Genomic DNA, 14,559 nt, shown 5'->3' with positions numbered 1-14,559 from the left:
CTGGGCATCCCACATCGGGTTTCCCCTCCGGGGGACGGTGCCCGGCCTCTCCATACCTTGCCCCAGGCTCTGCAGTGGCCGCAGGGTGAGCATAGACTATTAACTCCACGAGCTTGCCTTTGCAGTTAAATTTTTTTTGTTTAGGCTTGCACCGGAGTTAATGGTCAAAGCTGCCGCCGTCAATTATTTATGAACACAAATAGATAGATGAGCTTCGTAAATTGGGTCCCTCGTTCCCATGCGCGGGCAGAGCTCTCATAAAGAGCTATTTTTGAACTGCTGACGGCCCCGAATCGGCAACGCAGTGGCTGGAGCGGGAGCTGAGCCCCGAGCCCCACACTGCCCAGCTCCCTGCCACGTCCTGGGCACGGACCAGGCTCGCGGGGAGCCGGGATGCTCTGGGGCGAGGCTTTGCCCTGCTGCATACGTGATGGCAAGGCTGCCAGCATGAGCACGGGAAGGCTGGTACAAGTCTCAGTTTGAGAAGTTGTTCTCTGTGGTAGCTGTGGCACATCCCAAATAGCCCTGCGCACCAGGGTCAGGGCTGGATCCACTTTACCGACAGCTCGAATTGGGCTGACAATGAATTTGAAAAAAGTGAGGCGAATTAGGAGGGAGAAGAACCCAGGCTGTGACCTTCCGATGGTCCAAAGCAGGCGAAGACCCAGCCTGCCAGCCCTCCTCCCGTGCTGCACATCGGAGGGATGCAAAAATACCTCCTTTGTTTTCAGCAGCGGTGTGGCAGATTGCAATTTTCCAAGCCGAGCGCTGCAACTACATCATTTTCAAGGAAAGACTTGAAGTGATCCCAAATATTCTCCCCGAGCCTCTGGGCAGGCTCACCAGTGGGACTGAACTGGAGCATTAAAAAGGATAAAAGGGAACGGCCCCTCTCCCCGTTCGCCTTCTGCACGCAGGAGGCAGCTGAGGCTGTCCCCGGCGGTGACAGCAGAGGTGATGTCTGGGGAGGTCCCGTCCGGCTGATGCCACAATCTGACAGGGAGGATGCAAAACAAGATTTAGGAAATGCAAAGCAGAGCTTTGCTCACGCGAATGCCGCGGGGACGCACCTGAGTCCTAATATTTGCAGATGTTCCCCGATGAACATATTTATTCCCGTAAACTTTGTCTTTTATATTCCAATACGGTCTCCCAGCTGGAACGGGTCCAGAAACCTGTCATTTGATGAAAAGCCCCCGAGCTGGCTCCTCTCCCGCCCCCACCCCTGTCACAGGCGTAGTCGCCGTCTCTCCCTTTTACATAATCCCACTGGCATCAGGAGTGCCTGGCAGCCGGGGGAGGCAGTGCCGGGGTCGGGAAGCATCTTGGGAGCGGTGCGGAGCCGCGGGGCAGCCCTGCCAGCGGGGCGGCAGCATCCCTTGGGGTCTAAGGGGGGAGCGGGTACCGGTATTTTTAACGTAAAACGAGGGGCAGCTTAGCTAGCACATAGTTTTAAGCGGCACACACTGTATAGCTTAGCATGAGGGACACAATTCAAGCAGAAAGTGAATTGGGAAGGACTTCAGCTTCAAATGTAAGGGAGCTGAGGGCTTTACAGGATTATTGTTGCAGCCGTTGGGAAAAGCCTTTGGCTTCTCCGGGTGCCGGATTTCCCTCAGACTGAGGAACCAACCCCAGAGATGAACATGAAATATCAGCCCCATCGCTGTTGGTAGGCGTCTTTCCTAACTAAAGGTTATCTCAATTCAGCAGCATCGCAGCTGAGCCTGGAGGTTTAGTCAGCTCTTCCTCCAAATTCCCCTTTGCTTCTCCTCTTGGGGAAGAAATCAGCTCTAGATACGGAGAGATTTGGGAGCAGAAACAGGGATTAGTCATAAAGATAAAACATCAGCCTTGTCACCAACGAGATGCTATTCTTGATGCAATTCCCCAGGTCTCGGGCAGCCAAAGCCGGGGGAGCCATCAGGGCTGTGCAGAACACCAGCGGGAGAATTCAGCCCTCAGAATTGAAACCTTATCTAGAAATAAGCCAGAGAGGATTTAAAGGCCCAACTTTGGAGGCTGCAGGAGCGTTGGTGTCTTGTGGGCAGCAAAGAATTGCAATTACCCGGCGTGTTGGTACACTGATAGCGCCGGGAGCCCGCGGGAAATCAGCAGAGATAACTGCTGACAATTAGTACACGGTGTCCGTAAACCTAACGAGCAGAAGCCATGACTTGGTAACAGATCATGTCTCGGAATGACATGGTCAAAGACACATCTCCCACAGACGTGCTTACGGGGGAAACTGAGGCAGGGAGGTGCAACGGCTGGGACAGGGCTGCAGGAGGGGAGAGGGCTCACAGCGAGCTCCCGGGGGGCACCGCTCCACCGGCCCCTACTCCGCCGGCAGTCTGTGGGCATCTGCTGAAAGGACAACTTATACTGATTTTGAGAGTTGCCTCTCTTGGGGCAGGACTCGCTGCCATCCCCCAAATACCGCCCGGCCCGCAGCACACGGGAGCCAGGACTGCCGCCCCCCCAGAACACCCCCCCGGAGCACTGACCCTGCCCCGCCAGCCCCCAGCACCCCGTCCGGCTGGGACCTGCCTCCGGGAGGTATTAATTGGCATTTCTGCCCTCGCAGCGGGAGCATCGCCCGGACCTCTTCTGCTGCCGACACCGTGCCGGAGTGTGCAACGCTCCTGCTAAAAGTTGGTCACAGCTGAGCGGCAGGACGAAGCAGCCAGCAAGGCCGGGCTTCCACTTGGGCAAAGCCTCCGTGTGATTTATCAACCGTTCAAGCATCTCACAGCAAATTACATCTGAGCATCCCATTCACTCTGCTCCCACACGTCCCATCTATGCGGTTCCTGGAGAGTTAATATCGAAATTTTCAGAACTACAGGATTGCCTAAACCAAGCCCTGCGCTGAGCTGCACGCGCGCTCGAATTTTGGGTAACGGTGCTAAAGCCAGCCTGGCTTTGCACCGGTCCCAAGGACCGTAAAACCACGCAAAACTGCATCCTCGCCCCACGCCGCTCCCCCAGGCTGGCCACACAGGAGCATCAGCCGTTGTTTGACGGCCTGGGAGCAAACACGGCTGAAGTCGTCCGGAGCCCGGAGCCCCTCACCACCCTCGCCGTGCCCTGCCCGCGGATGCCGGGCTGCTCTGCACCGGGGATGCTCATGGAGGCAGCAGCTCTGCCTCGGGCGAGGGGTGCAGAGCATCCCCGGGCTGTTCCCTTCTCCCAGTCCCAGTAACGTCACCCATTAGCTGCTGAAAGGGACATCCTGAACAGGCAAAAGCCGACCGCCAAAGTCATAGAAATCCTCCTCCTTTGGCATGACGGAGAAGCTTATCGGCTGCCCACACCAAGCACTTCGGGCTGAAGTCACAGCCGTTCATTATTTTTGCTGCCTGGGTTAGGAGGAACAAAAATCTGTCAGATGCATGAAGCAGTTTGTAAGCATGCCCGTGATTTTTTTTTTCTGCATTTCACCCGGAATTGGCTTTGATCTCATCTTCATTAAGTGAACCAGGTGAAAAGTCAGTAAGCGATCACCATGATGAAATGGTACCCAAGGCAGACGCTTCTTTTCGCTCCATACGACACACCGCAAATGAACTTTCCCTGTCCAGCCTCAAGCATGCTTTGCTAATTGATTTTCCTGCTCATTAGTACCAATATAAGTTATATCGAGCACTTAATAGAAACCATCTTAACACCACTGTCGTAAATTCACAACGTTGCATATAATCTACCCAGGCAAGTGGTTTTTGCATAAAATCACGAACATATATGCCTGCATGAACATTAACACCCAAATGCTATTCAGTTATGCACAAGTTTAAAAATCTATTAATAACCTCAGTCGAGAGCTCCTCTGCAAAATCAGATGCATCCAGGCAGGCAATTCTTTAGAGGCAAAGTAAAGAGCTATTACACTGCAACGGAACAAAGAACGATACCGTGACCATACCTATATTTCATGCCCGTTTGCTTTGCGGTGGATTCTTTTAACGAAATGTGGTGCTGAGGGGTAAATGTCCCCAAACTGCGAGCGATAATAGCCACTGTCCGAAATTTTGCCCGGGCTGCATTCACTACGTTCGGGGTAGTAGTGTTCTGCTTGCTGATGAGCCTGTCTTCACCATTTCGACTCTTCAAGTTGTGCTCCGTGCAGGCGATGGACACTTGCATCGCGCCCTCGGTACACCTCTAGTCACCCTCCAGGTCGCGGCCAGAGCCCCCGGCCGCCCCGACGCGGGCTGCGGGCTGCCCAGCGGCGCGGGGCTGGGTCCCGAACGCCGACGAGGAAACCTGCCGACCTTGAACTCACGGGAGCGGCCGAGGCAGCGGGGGTCTCCGGGAGAGCCGGGCTGCGTCCCTGCGATGCCGGGAGGAGAGCAGCCCCGAACTCGACAAAGCAATCGCAAGAGCAGGTTTCAGCTCGCTCTCAGATCTCCCCTTGCGATATTTGCCGCCGCTTAGACAAAAGCATCCATCCAGTCAGGTGCTCTCAGAGGCATCGAGCCGTTCCTTCATGGTGAACCGCCAGCAGCAGCCGCCGCTCTGTCTTGATGCAGGCTTGCTTCTGGTTGCCGGTTTTAAATCAATGCAGGCATGCTGCAAGCGCTGGCTCCGGCGCCCGCTGGACCACGAACTGCTGAACAGGCAGCCTTGCCGGCTGAAGAACCATCGGCTCGCCAGCCAGCCTCTAAGGACCACCGATATCCATCGGTTCGCCTTTGCCCAGATGCAGCAGCCCGCTACATCCCACCCATCGCAGCCCACCCGAGGGCAGCGGGAGTGGGGGGCGGGGGGGGGGCGGCGCGGCCACGGCTCCGCGGCGGTTCCCGGGATCGGGATCGGGATCGCCCCGTCAGGAGCCTGCGGGAAGCAGGGGAACGGGCCTCCTTTGTGCTCAGAGGGAAGGCAGGCGCTTCAGGCAGATGCCTCCCATAAAAATAGCTGCCGGCATCGCTGAGCAAGGAGAGGATCTCTTATAGCGGGGAACAATTTGATGCTAAAATGGGCTAATTATGACCAAAAAAAGAGGGGGGGGGAGGGGGGAGAAAAAAATCGCTCTGCTACAATATGCCAGTGAGTTAACACGTTAATCCCATGTTTCTGGCACGCGGAGCCGCTGCCCGCAGACCCACGCTCGCAGCAGTGCCAGGGTTAATCCCTTCTCCCCCCCCCCCCCCGCAGCATCGCCAGCCGAGTAAGCCGCAGCGTAAAGTCTTTGAAGCAAACCATCCCCGTCCCTTGCTGCAGCCGGGGCTGCAGTCGAAGCAGGGAGCCCGGCTCCGAGCTGGCAGCTCGCCGGTGCCCACCGCCGTGTGCCGCCTCTCCCAGGGCGCTGGATTTGGGTGCCGAGGGCAGGGGCAGCCCGGGGACCCCATGGCTGGCGAGGTGCTCGCCGGAGCGGTGGGAGGGCGAGGCGGGGATTCGGGTGGTTTGGAGTCACCCCCAGGACCCCTGCCCGTCACCGCCACCCAGCTGGGGGAGGACGGGCGCAGACCCACGAGAGAAGGTGCCCACGGGCTACGCATGGGTGGCAGCGCAGAGCGGGCGGGTGGGCGAGGGCTGGGGCTCCGGTCACCCGCTGTGCCTTCCCCAGCCCTGCGAGGGCCGGTGGGAAATGGTCCGCAGGGGGTCCCCGCACCCCACTCCGAAATCTGCCCTCAGACTCCCAGAAGGGCTGGGGTGAGGGTGGGGGGCAACTCCGGAGGTTCTCTCACCCACCTCCTGCTCGTTGCCCAGGCTGCCCAGCACCCTGTCCCATTGCCCAGGCTGCCCAGGACCCTGTCCCGTTGGGGTGAGCAGCTCCGAGGCTGGAGAACCCCCCCAGGCTCTCCGGTGACCTGCCAGGTGCTCTCCTGCTCAAGGGATGCAAAGGTGGAGCGGGAGCGGTGGCAAGAAGAAAGAAGCTGGAGGTGCTGGTGTGGCGATGAGGACCCGTTTTGAACTCAGGATGACAAACCTTTGATTTCCTCCCCCGCAGCGGGGGCACGCCACCGTTTTCTCCCTGCCCCCATCCTGCTGGGGAGGGGAATGCGAGAGTGGCTGGGTGGGCAGCTGGCAGCCAGCCAAGGCCACCCACCAGCCCAGGTGACACGGTGAATAGCTTCTGACGATGTCTTTGCAGATCGTTTATCTAATGGCTCGTTAACGCTTATACGGCACGTTTCTTCAAGGATGGAAAGCAATATATCAGAGTAAAGAAAGTAACTCTTATGATATTCTCCAAAAGGTGATTAACAGTTAATCCTACAGCAGACCCGCATACTCCCAGCCCTGAGCAGCCCCCTTAGACTCGCCCTTAGGCACGGGTTTGGGGCAGACAGACCCCTTGGCGTGGGTTTAGAGGGAGGGAGGGCAGGGCTGATCTGTGGGGTGGAAGTCAGAAAGCTAAGTAGCAACTAGCTGAAGTAACCACCGCAAGGCTCCGTCTCAGACACAAGATTTAGCTTTGAGAGTTTCCAGGCATCTAATCAGTGAGTTAGCATTACGGATCACAAATAAAGGCTGTTAAATACCCAGAAAAGAGTGTGTCACCTCAGGGCACAAGCCATGGGGTCGCTGGCACCAAGGTGCCCCACGATGCGGCCTCGTCCAGGACATCCTCCGTGTCTCCATGGGACGGGGGGATGCGGCTGGAGCGTTGGTGGTGGTACCCACAGGGTACCCCAGCCCAACGCAGACTAAGCACCCACTCGGCTTTTGGAGCCCAGCTTTGCATTTCAGAGCCCAAAGCAAGACTGACATACAGCATCCTCTTGCTGGGCACAGATATTTCAAGAAGATGTATTTTTACGTCTTGTTCTATATGCATCTGGGGAGTTCCCATTGCAGCCAGCAGCTGGCTCTGCCGAATGGTGAGACTTGGTCCTGGGGACGTGCCCAGGTCACTGCCACCCAGGTCCTGGTCACTGTTCCTGCTGCCACGGCTGCCCATGCCCTGGGGTGCCAGGGGAGGGCCAGGGAGAGGACAGAAAGGGACAGTCACGTTCTGCGCTGGCACATCCCGCAGAGCATATTAACTCAAGCTGCTTAGCTTCGGAGGTTACAGTCTCTGCCAAAGAAATATGTATTTAAATATGGGATTTATTTCATTTGCTGAACAAGATAATCACTTCTAGACTAAAACGTTAGAATAACATAATTTTGTATCATGAAAATCCTGAGCTTATAAAACAAGAGGTATGCGACAGCCTCGGTGGAGGACGGTGCTGGGGTACGGCGGCAGCTCAGGCTCAGCCACGAGCCTCTGGCCAGCTCTCCGTGTCGCTTCAGTGCCACCAAACCGCTACAGATGCAGCTATTTGCCAAGACGTACATATGCATTTCCCCCCTGAGGAAGATGACAATCGCTCATTAAACAACTTGCTCAAAATGCTTCATCAAGCAAATCTGTTTTAACACAGATGCTCGCGACCACGCTGGCTTTGCCTTTCCTGTGATCCCCGTTAGCCCGCGCCCCAGGAGCTGCTGCATCCATCCTGGGGTCAAACTAAAGACAAGAGCCAAACACAGACGAGCAGGATGCTCTAGGCAAGCGTAGAAGCCAGGAGATATTTCGCTCCAACACAAATACACGTTTCAATGCCCTGGACAGTCTGTTCCTTTGCCCGGGACCTTCCAGGGGTGGGATGACGAGCATCGCTGCGGCGAGCAGAACGGAAACCTCCAAAAAGGAAAAAATACTTTATTCGGAGCAGGTCTGGTCCCTGCAGAGGCACAGAGGGGAGCTGGGGCTGTGCAGCGGAGCGGGTGATGGCCAAGCCCTGCCGCGGTGCTCCCCGCTGGCAGCGCCGGGGGCACAGGGGCTCTCCGCTCCCGGGGGCCGGGCAGCAGCACGGCTCTGGCTGGAACGAGCAGGAAAAAGATGCTTCTGCGGCCCAAAATATAAAAATAAAAATGAGGTCCTTCCATCTGGGTTGGGCGAAACATTTCAAGCTGATGCAGGCCCGGCCCCCTGGCATGGCTCGAGCTGAACACACCGCTTGCTTCTTTCTTTTTTTTTTTTTTTTTTAAGTTTTACCTTTTAGTGAAGCAACTTTGAAATGTTATGCCAAGTCTGGCTTGAGACTTTGCTTCTTGGTGGCTGCAGTCATAGGCTATTTACACTAATTACTCTGCTGTGCCGTTCTACCAAAGCAGAGCATTCCACTGGCCAAATATCAATTAGCATCTTACTCATTTCATTAAATTTAAGCTGATTGCCAGCTAAACCTGTGTTTTCGGTAATACCAATATGCTGCATATAAATTCTGGCAGGCTCTGTCAATCTTTTAAGATGGCAGGTCTTAATTTCATGCCTTTCTTGTGCTCAGACCTCAGCAGCAGGCTGTATTGCAATAGCCACATATGTTAATTAAACAATACGCACCGCACGGCAATGAAGATACATCGGCTGGTGACCACGGGGTAAAAGGTAGAGCAGATCGCCTCTGCCTCCATCCCTGCGCTGTTCATGCTTTACCAAGTAAAACCTTTCAGTGTTTTTTAGAAAAGAAAATGCACAGGGATTGGCACATCTGCAGGGACACGTGGGGGCCGCGAGCAGGGCAGCGACCCTGGGATATTCTCAATGAATTGCAACATAATTAGGGTACGTTTTCACCTTATTTCAGTTGGAGGTTTACGTACCGTGGAAGACACACCGTGGTGTTTGGCTGCAGGTTGCGATACAGAGGAGAGCTGGACACCAACCACATGCAGCCAGTTACATAAACCCACATCCCTGCATGCTGACCAGCAATCCAGGTCACCAATAATGATGCCACCTCAGCCGGTTTAAGCTCTTTAACTGAAATTCTTCAACAGCAAGAGAAGCCAGCACCTTAATACAGCAGCGAACGTAGCACCCGTCAGCACCAATGTCAGACGAGCCCCTCTGCAAAGTTTCTTTGCTAGAAGCCTTCCTTTTCAGCAATGCATAAAATTATTTTCAGTTTAGCTATTTTTTGTTTAAGTTGTGTCTGCACATATATCGTATAGTGGAGGGGGGAATGGTTAACGATACTTTCCAGCGCACTTGAGAGCACCGGCCGCTCACACCAGGTTACCCTTGTGCAGCCGCAAGCCTCTCGCAGGGCTGGTGGGGGGACTTTGCCAAGTCCCTGCCGGGCGTTGGGGACCTCCTGTGAGCTGGGGACAGCGGGTGCCGCTGACCGAGGTGCCTGGGATGGGAATCTGGAGGAGCCCTGGGGTCCCGAGCAGCCCCACGCCCGAGTACCCCTCGGCTGAGGCTTGTGCTGACCCCCAGGCAGAGTGACAGATGGCAGCTCCTGGCAGGTAAAGGGCATTTAGTCCACAGCACAAAAAAAGCCGTGTGCTCTTCCCACTGGGGTTTTCTGGTTCTCTGAGCCCCGTCTCTTCCAGGGCACCCCTCAGGCCAGTGCATTTCGACGTCCCCACCAGCCCCGCGGATGCTCCCCGAGGTGCTGCGGGACAACAAAACAGCTTCTGTTCCTGATACCGCCGCAATGCTACGCATAAACAGAAGTTTACGGCTATCATTGCTCGCTACGGCAGTGCAAATAGCGTTGCATCACCACTGCATAGTTACATGCAATATTAAATGCAAAGTCTGAACCCTTTTCCCTGGTGCCGCAGACACAACCTCTCCCCACCGGCAGCCATCAGGGCCAGGCTGACAGCAGCTCCCTGGGCTGCCTTACGGGACCTCAGCCGGGCATCTGCACAGGAGACCCCACCAGTACGCTGCACACCAGAAAAACCAGCACCTAACCTGTCTCTTAGGTGTAAAACACAGCACAGCCCCTAAGTACCAGCCGCTGCATCGCTCTGCAGCTTTCCCTCCGCTCCCTATGGGAGACCTGCCCTCCGCATCCACAGCCAGAGCAGCACTGGGGACCGGTGAGATGCAGCAGGACAGAAAACGTCACTGCTTCCAGGCTAGAGGCACATTAAAAATGTGATTTCAGCGTTCATAATAGAGTTTTCACCACGTGGGACATTTTGACAGGTGCTCAGCGGGACTTTGCATGCAATGTAGCTGGATCAGCCAAACTTCAGAAAGCTGCATGGAAGCACTAAAAATGCAGCCGGCAGCACTGTGATGGCAGGATCCCACTCCCAAAGAGGGGCCTAGGGAATGCAGAGTTCTACCCTTGGAGTTTTCCACCTAAAAAACACCCTTCTTTATTTTGTCAAACAGACCAGACCTCGCTACTGCAACCAGAGTCTGTCCACAGCTGCCTTTCCAAAATCCAGTGCAGATGTTTGAAGCGGTACTCTCCAAGACTGGCCTTCATGAGAACTATCTTAATATACTGTCACAAATCCTTGATTTTCAGACTTCCACACGACGATTCTTCTGCAGCACAGCAGGACACGCTCAGGGAAATTCTGTGTTATGTCCCAATAAAAGTTTCACTGGGCCATAAAAGCTCTGTTTATAAATACAGCCCATGCGCATCGCTCAGCCATTTCACTCCATCTCAATAGCTGTTTGAAAACAGGTTTCCTGCTGGGCTAATTACTTATGATTGCCGCAGTTCCGTTACATCTCCGTAAATTGGGCTGATATGGACACTGGCGAGATAACGAGCGCTGCCACCCAGGAGAGCGGGGAGAAGAGCCTAGGAGCGAGCTGGCGTTAGGATGCATCTCCCAAAAGGGCTTCCGTGGTATTAATTTCAATTAACAGCCGAGGCCCTGCCACAGCAGGATGCTCGCAAGCTCAGCTGAGGAGTGGTCCTGTCTGAAGCAGCAGCAACGAACCCCGCAGCTATTTGTAGCTCTTTTGGGTGTATCTAAACCCACGAGGAATGTTTCTTTTTGATAACAACGCTGGAAGCTTGGCAAGGAAATGAGCTGCAGAACAAAAGCACTGCTCTTATCTAGCAAACAGTCATCCTATTTTCACTGGTTTCACATGAAAACCTTAATTTGCATTGGTAATTGCACTTGAGGAAGACTGATCAAAATTCCCATTAAATGTTTTTTAGTTAAAACACATCTTTCTGGCAGGTTTTCAGCCAGGCTGGCTGCAGCACCCAGCCCAGTCTGTCTCTGATAGCACAAGAGATCTGTTATCGGCTCCGGCCCCACAACCTCTGGCCGGGCTCCGAGGGCTCCGACCTCCCAAAGGGACCAAAACCAGGAGCGTAACAGCGTGGGCAAACGGAGCCAAGGCTGCTGGCTCTGCTAACACGTGCAATGTGTTAATGCCGGGGTATAAATAAGGCAGCATCGCCCCAGCCCCGGGGAGGCACACGGTACCAACCTGTAAACACTGCCCTGTTTTTCTGCAGGGATGGTCCTCACGTTCGTGTTACAGATCCTTCAGGATGTGATGAAACGATAAACGAATCGAAACTGGCATGAAAAATACACTAGCTTTGCTTAATTCTAATTAGACTTGAGCCAGATGCGAGCAGGGTAACAAACGTGCGGGATGGCTTCCCTGCGGGCAGCGCTGCCGCGGGTTTCGGCTCTGCCCGAGCAGGAGCTGAACCCCCAGAGCAGAAACCCTCGGCTACGGCCTCGCCACGGCTGCACCGGGTCACCCTGCAGAAAAGGAGGCTTGAAAACAAGCAGCACCAAAGGAGAAAATTCCCCTGTTCCAACTTCCTAAACCGACCCGGTTTCAGAGCCCTCCTTTTTTTTTTTTTCTTCCTTTGCATGCATTTCTACATGATGCATGCAATCTGTACATCATATAGAGATCCACCCACAAGGAACTCATAAACAAACTCCCATCTAATTTTCAGTCTCCCTGGGTGTCCCCATGGATGCTCATTGGCTGGAGCAGGCGCCGGGACCCCCACCGAGAGCCGACAGCCCCCCCTGTACAGCCCCTGGGCACTGAGGGAGCAACCCACTACCAAAGAGCTTTGCAATAGTTAGCCAGCTCTATGTAATATTAAATAAATTGTTGCTTAATATAATGTGAAAGAATCAATACTGAAACTGAGACCCAGAGCTTTCCGTGTCTTACAAAGAGGATGTAACTCACCAGGTGCCCAATTCAATTAATCACTCACTTCACCTTGTGCATAGAAAACATCCACCAGCATATTGCCTATCACCCTATTAGCTGCTCTACCCCTGCTCCAAACCAGGTAATTTAATTTTTCCATGTCATCTATTTCATTTCTCAGCTGACTGAAAGCCAATGGCTTGCAAGACAGGCTCCAGAAATAACCATTATTTTAATATATTGCAATACATTGAACAGGACCGAACATGATTAAAACACTTAGAGGTGCATGAAGCTCTATTGCACAGTACAAGAGGTTTTCTTGAGGTTTTTTCCCCCGCCAGGCAAGGCTGGAGCCCCTGACATGGGTATCCCAGTTACAGAGCAATGCATCCCAGGCCCAGAGGAGAGGAGCATCCCCGGCAGCAGCAGGATCCTGGGGAGCCCCGCGATATCCCCGGGCATTCGGGGTTGCCGTGCCAGGCTCAGGGACGCCAGACGGCACATGGCCGCAGGTTGCCGAACGCTTTTCTCACTTCTGTTGTACTTCAGGGGTTTTTGAGGGAAGCGGTACCCAGGCCCGCACACCCGGGGCAGAGCCTGGTCCGCGGGCACCGAGGGAAGCGATGTCGGCCCCAACGCCTGCCCCGAGCACAGCCCGCGGCTGCCGGCCGCACGTCAGCCTCCCTGCAGAAGGGGTTAAATGACAACTAAACATTTCCAACTACAACCCGTTTTTCCACCACAAAAACATAAAATAGTTAAAGGAAGGTGAAGAGTCAGAGACACGCACTGAGGCCGGCAGCTCGTGGCAAACAAGTGGGTTTCTGGTTTGCCATACTCATATTCTAGACTGTGCATACGGAAAATGCAGATTTTTGCCAGGTGTTTTGCATAACCTGATTGATAAATGTATTCCAAATAAAGCTCGGCCCAAGCTATGTTCTTCCAACTTGGCGGTGCTTGTTGAATAGTAGATTTTAGGCAATTATGTATATTACTCTGTTATCCATACACGTCAAATATCACCCAAGCATTACTTTTAACAGCTTAAAACTCTAAATTAACTTATGTGAAGAAATATGTTGCTAAGGTCTCGGTCTTGGGTGCTGAATAACACACAACTTCATTCTGCCCTTTTCCAGGACCTGCTATAGCAGATGGATGGCTAATTATCGTGCAATAACTTCTGATTCTTTGAGATGAGCTGGCAGAGGGTAAGAATAAAGATGAGCTACAGCAGACTGCATTGTTTGCAAAACTTTCTTCCAATGGATACCCCTTCAGCAAACATCCCGCTCACCCAGGAACCCTCAGCTTTCACTTGAGCTGCATTTTTCTCCAGCCAGCAAGGGGACCGGCACTCTTTTGTGAGCAAACGAAATGAAAGCTGAGTATCTCCATCAGCAATTACCTTATTGTTCAGCATTGGTTTATATAAGTACTATTAAAATATCACCTTCCCAAACAGTAATTTTTTTAAAAGATTTTTAATTCTTCTCCTGAGATTCTCTCTTTCCACTGCAACAACATTTCTCATTATTAAAGTGAGTGGCACAGGGTGAGAATCCCATCAGCTACATCCAGCGAAACTGGCACAAGACCTGGCTCCCTGCATTGGAGAGAAAACTGTTCACGTTGACCAACGCTCCCAAAATAATGAGAGGCATCTGCTGGAATTCATCACCGAGGAGAATTATCACATCACCTAGAAAAATATCATTTGTTTCTTAGTAATCTGCTGCATTTCAGCAATCTTCAGTCCAATTAATTTTATCATTGCCTTTTCACACTGCCAGGCTCCTCTTCAGGGAAAGTGATACAGCAAAAACCATTGCATCAGCACTTCCTCCACGACTTACTTAGTAGCCTACACTGCTAGTTAAAAAAATCATCATTTCAGGACTTCTGGAATCTGCTTCTTATCTGAACAGGGTGACATTTCCCACCAGGAGGTCTTGCCGGAGCGGGCTTTGGGACTGTTTTGTGTTTGCCCTGGGGTGCAGGTAGAGCACGCTGCTGCCAGGCAAAAGCCAGGGACTGCGGGAACTCTTTAGCTCCCTAATTTTCCCCCCACACCCTTTGGATTAAGGGGAAAAATATTGCTCTTTTCACTTCTGGAGCGCTCTGCAAAGACTTTTTAATTTTTTTAATTTTTTTTTTTTTTTTTGCATGCGAGGCAGGAGCATGACGTACCTCAGAACGGCATAATGTCATTTTAGTAAATTAAATGCAAGGCACCATCAAGTCTTCAGGTGATCTCCAAGCACTGCCAAGAACTTCCAAGCCAAGGATCCACTGTACTGCCCAGGGCCAGTGGTGGCCAGGCAAGTAGTCCCTGGTCTCAGAGCACATCCCAAATGGTATTGAACAAGCACTTTCATACTGGAATGGTGCCCATTTAATTAACAAAAGGATTTGCAAGAGGATCGTTACTTATAGCCAAATGCATAACCACTCATTAGGTCCTCAGGGGAAAAGAATAATTACTCTTTCAATCTACGGGGTGTCTTTTTCTGCAGTGAAAAATGTGCATTTCCCCTACCCCAGCTGGGATGGGCAGCCGGGGGCTGGCAGGGGGATCTGCTTACCTGGCCTGTGGCTGGACAGCGGGGTAGGCAGCTCCCCCCGCCAGCCTCACTGTGCCTATTTGGACA

The 14,559-nt window shown here is 53.2% G+C and overlaps 1 protein-coding gene across 4 annotated transcripts in view; it reads right to left on the bottom strand.

The window, feature by feature from the left end:
• The window catches only part of KCNAB1 (potassium voltage-gated channel subfamily A regulatory beta subunit 1), a 73,219-nt gene that overhangs the window by 46,123 nt on the left and 12,537 nt on the right, over positions 1–14,559 (bottom strand). Inside the window, exon 1 of one of the 4 annotated variants that reach the window (XM_030028891.2) lies at positions 3,926–4,931. The exons of the other annotated variants lie outside the window; for them this stretch is intronic. Within the exon in view, the coding sequence (XP_029884751.1) occupies positions 3,926–4,146 (221 nt within the window). The 5' untranslated portion in view covers positions 4,147–4,931. Of the gene's footprint in view, positions 1–3,925; positions 4,932–14,559 lie in introns of those variants that run through there. 4 annotated transcript variants of the gene reach the window in all.

Source organism: Aquila chrysaetos, chromosome 10 (genome assembly GCF_900496995.4).
Source record: "Aquila chrysaetos chrysaetos chromosome 10, bAquChr1.4, whole genome shotgun sequence".
NCBI lineage: Eukaryota > Metazoa > Chordata > Aves > Accipitriformes > Accipitridae > Aquila > Aquila chrysaetos.
Note: the sequence above shows the minus strand (reverse complement) of the source record. Positions and strands in the feature narration are given on the sequence as shown.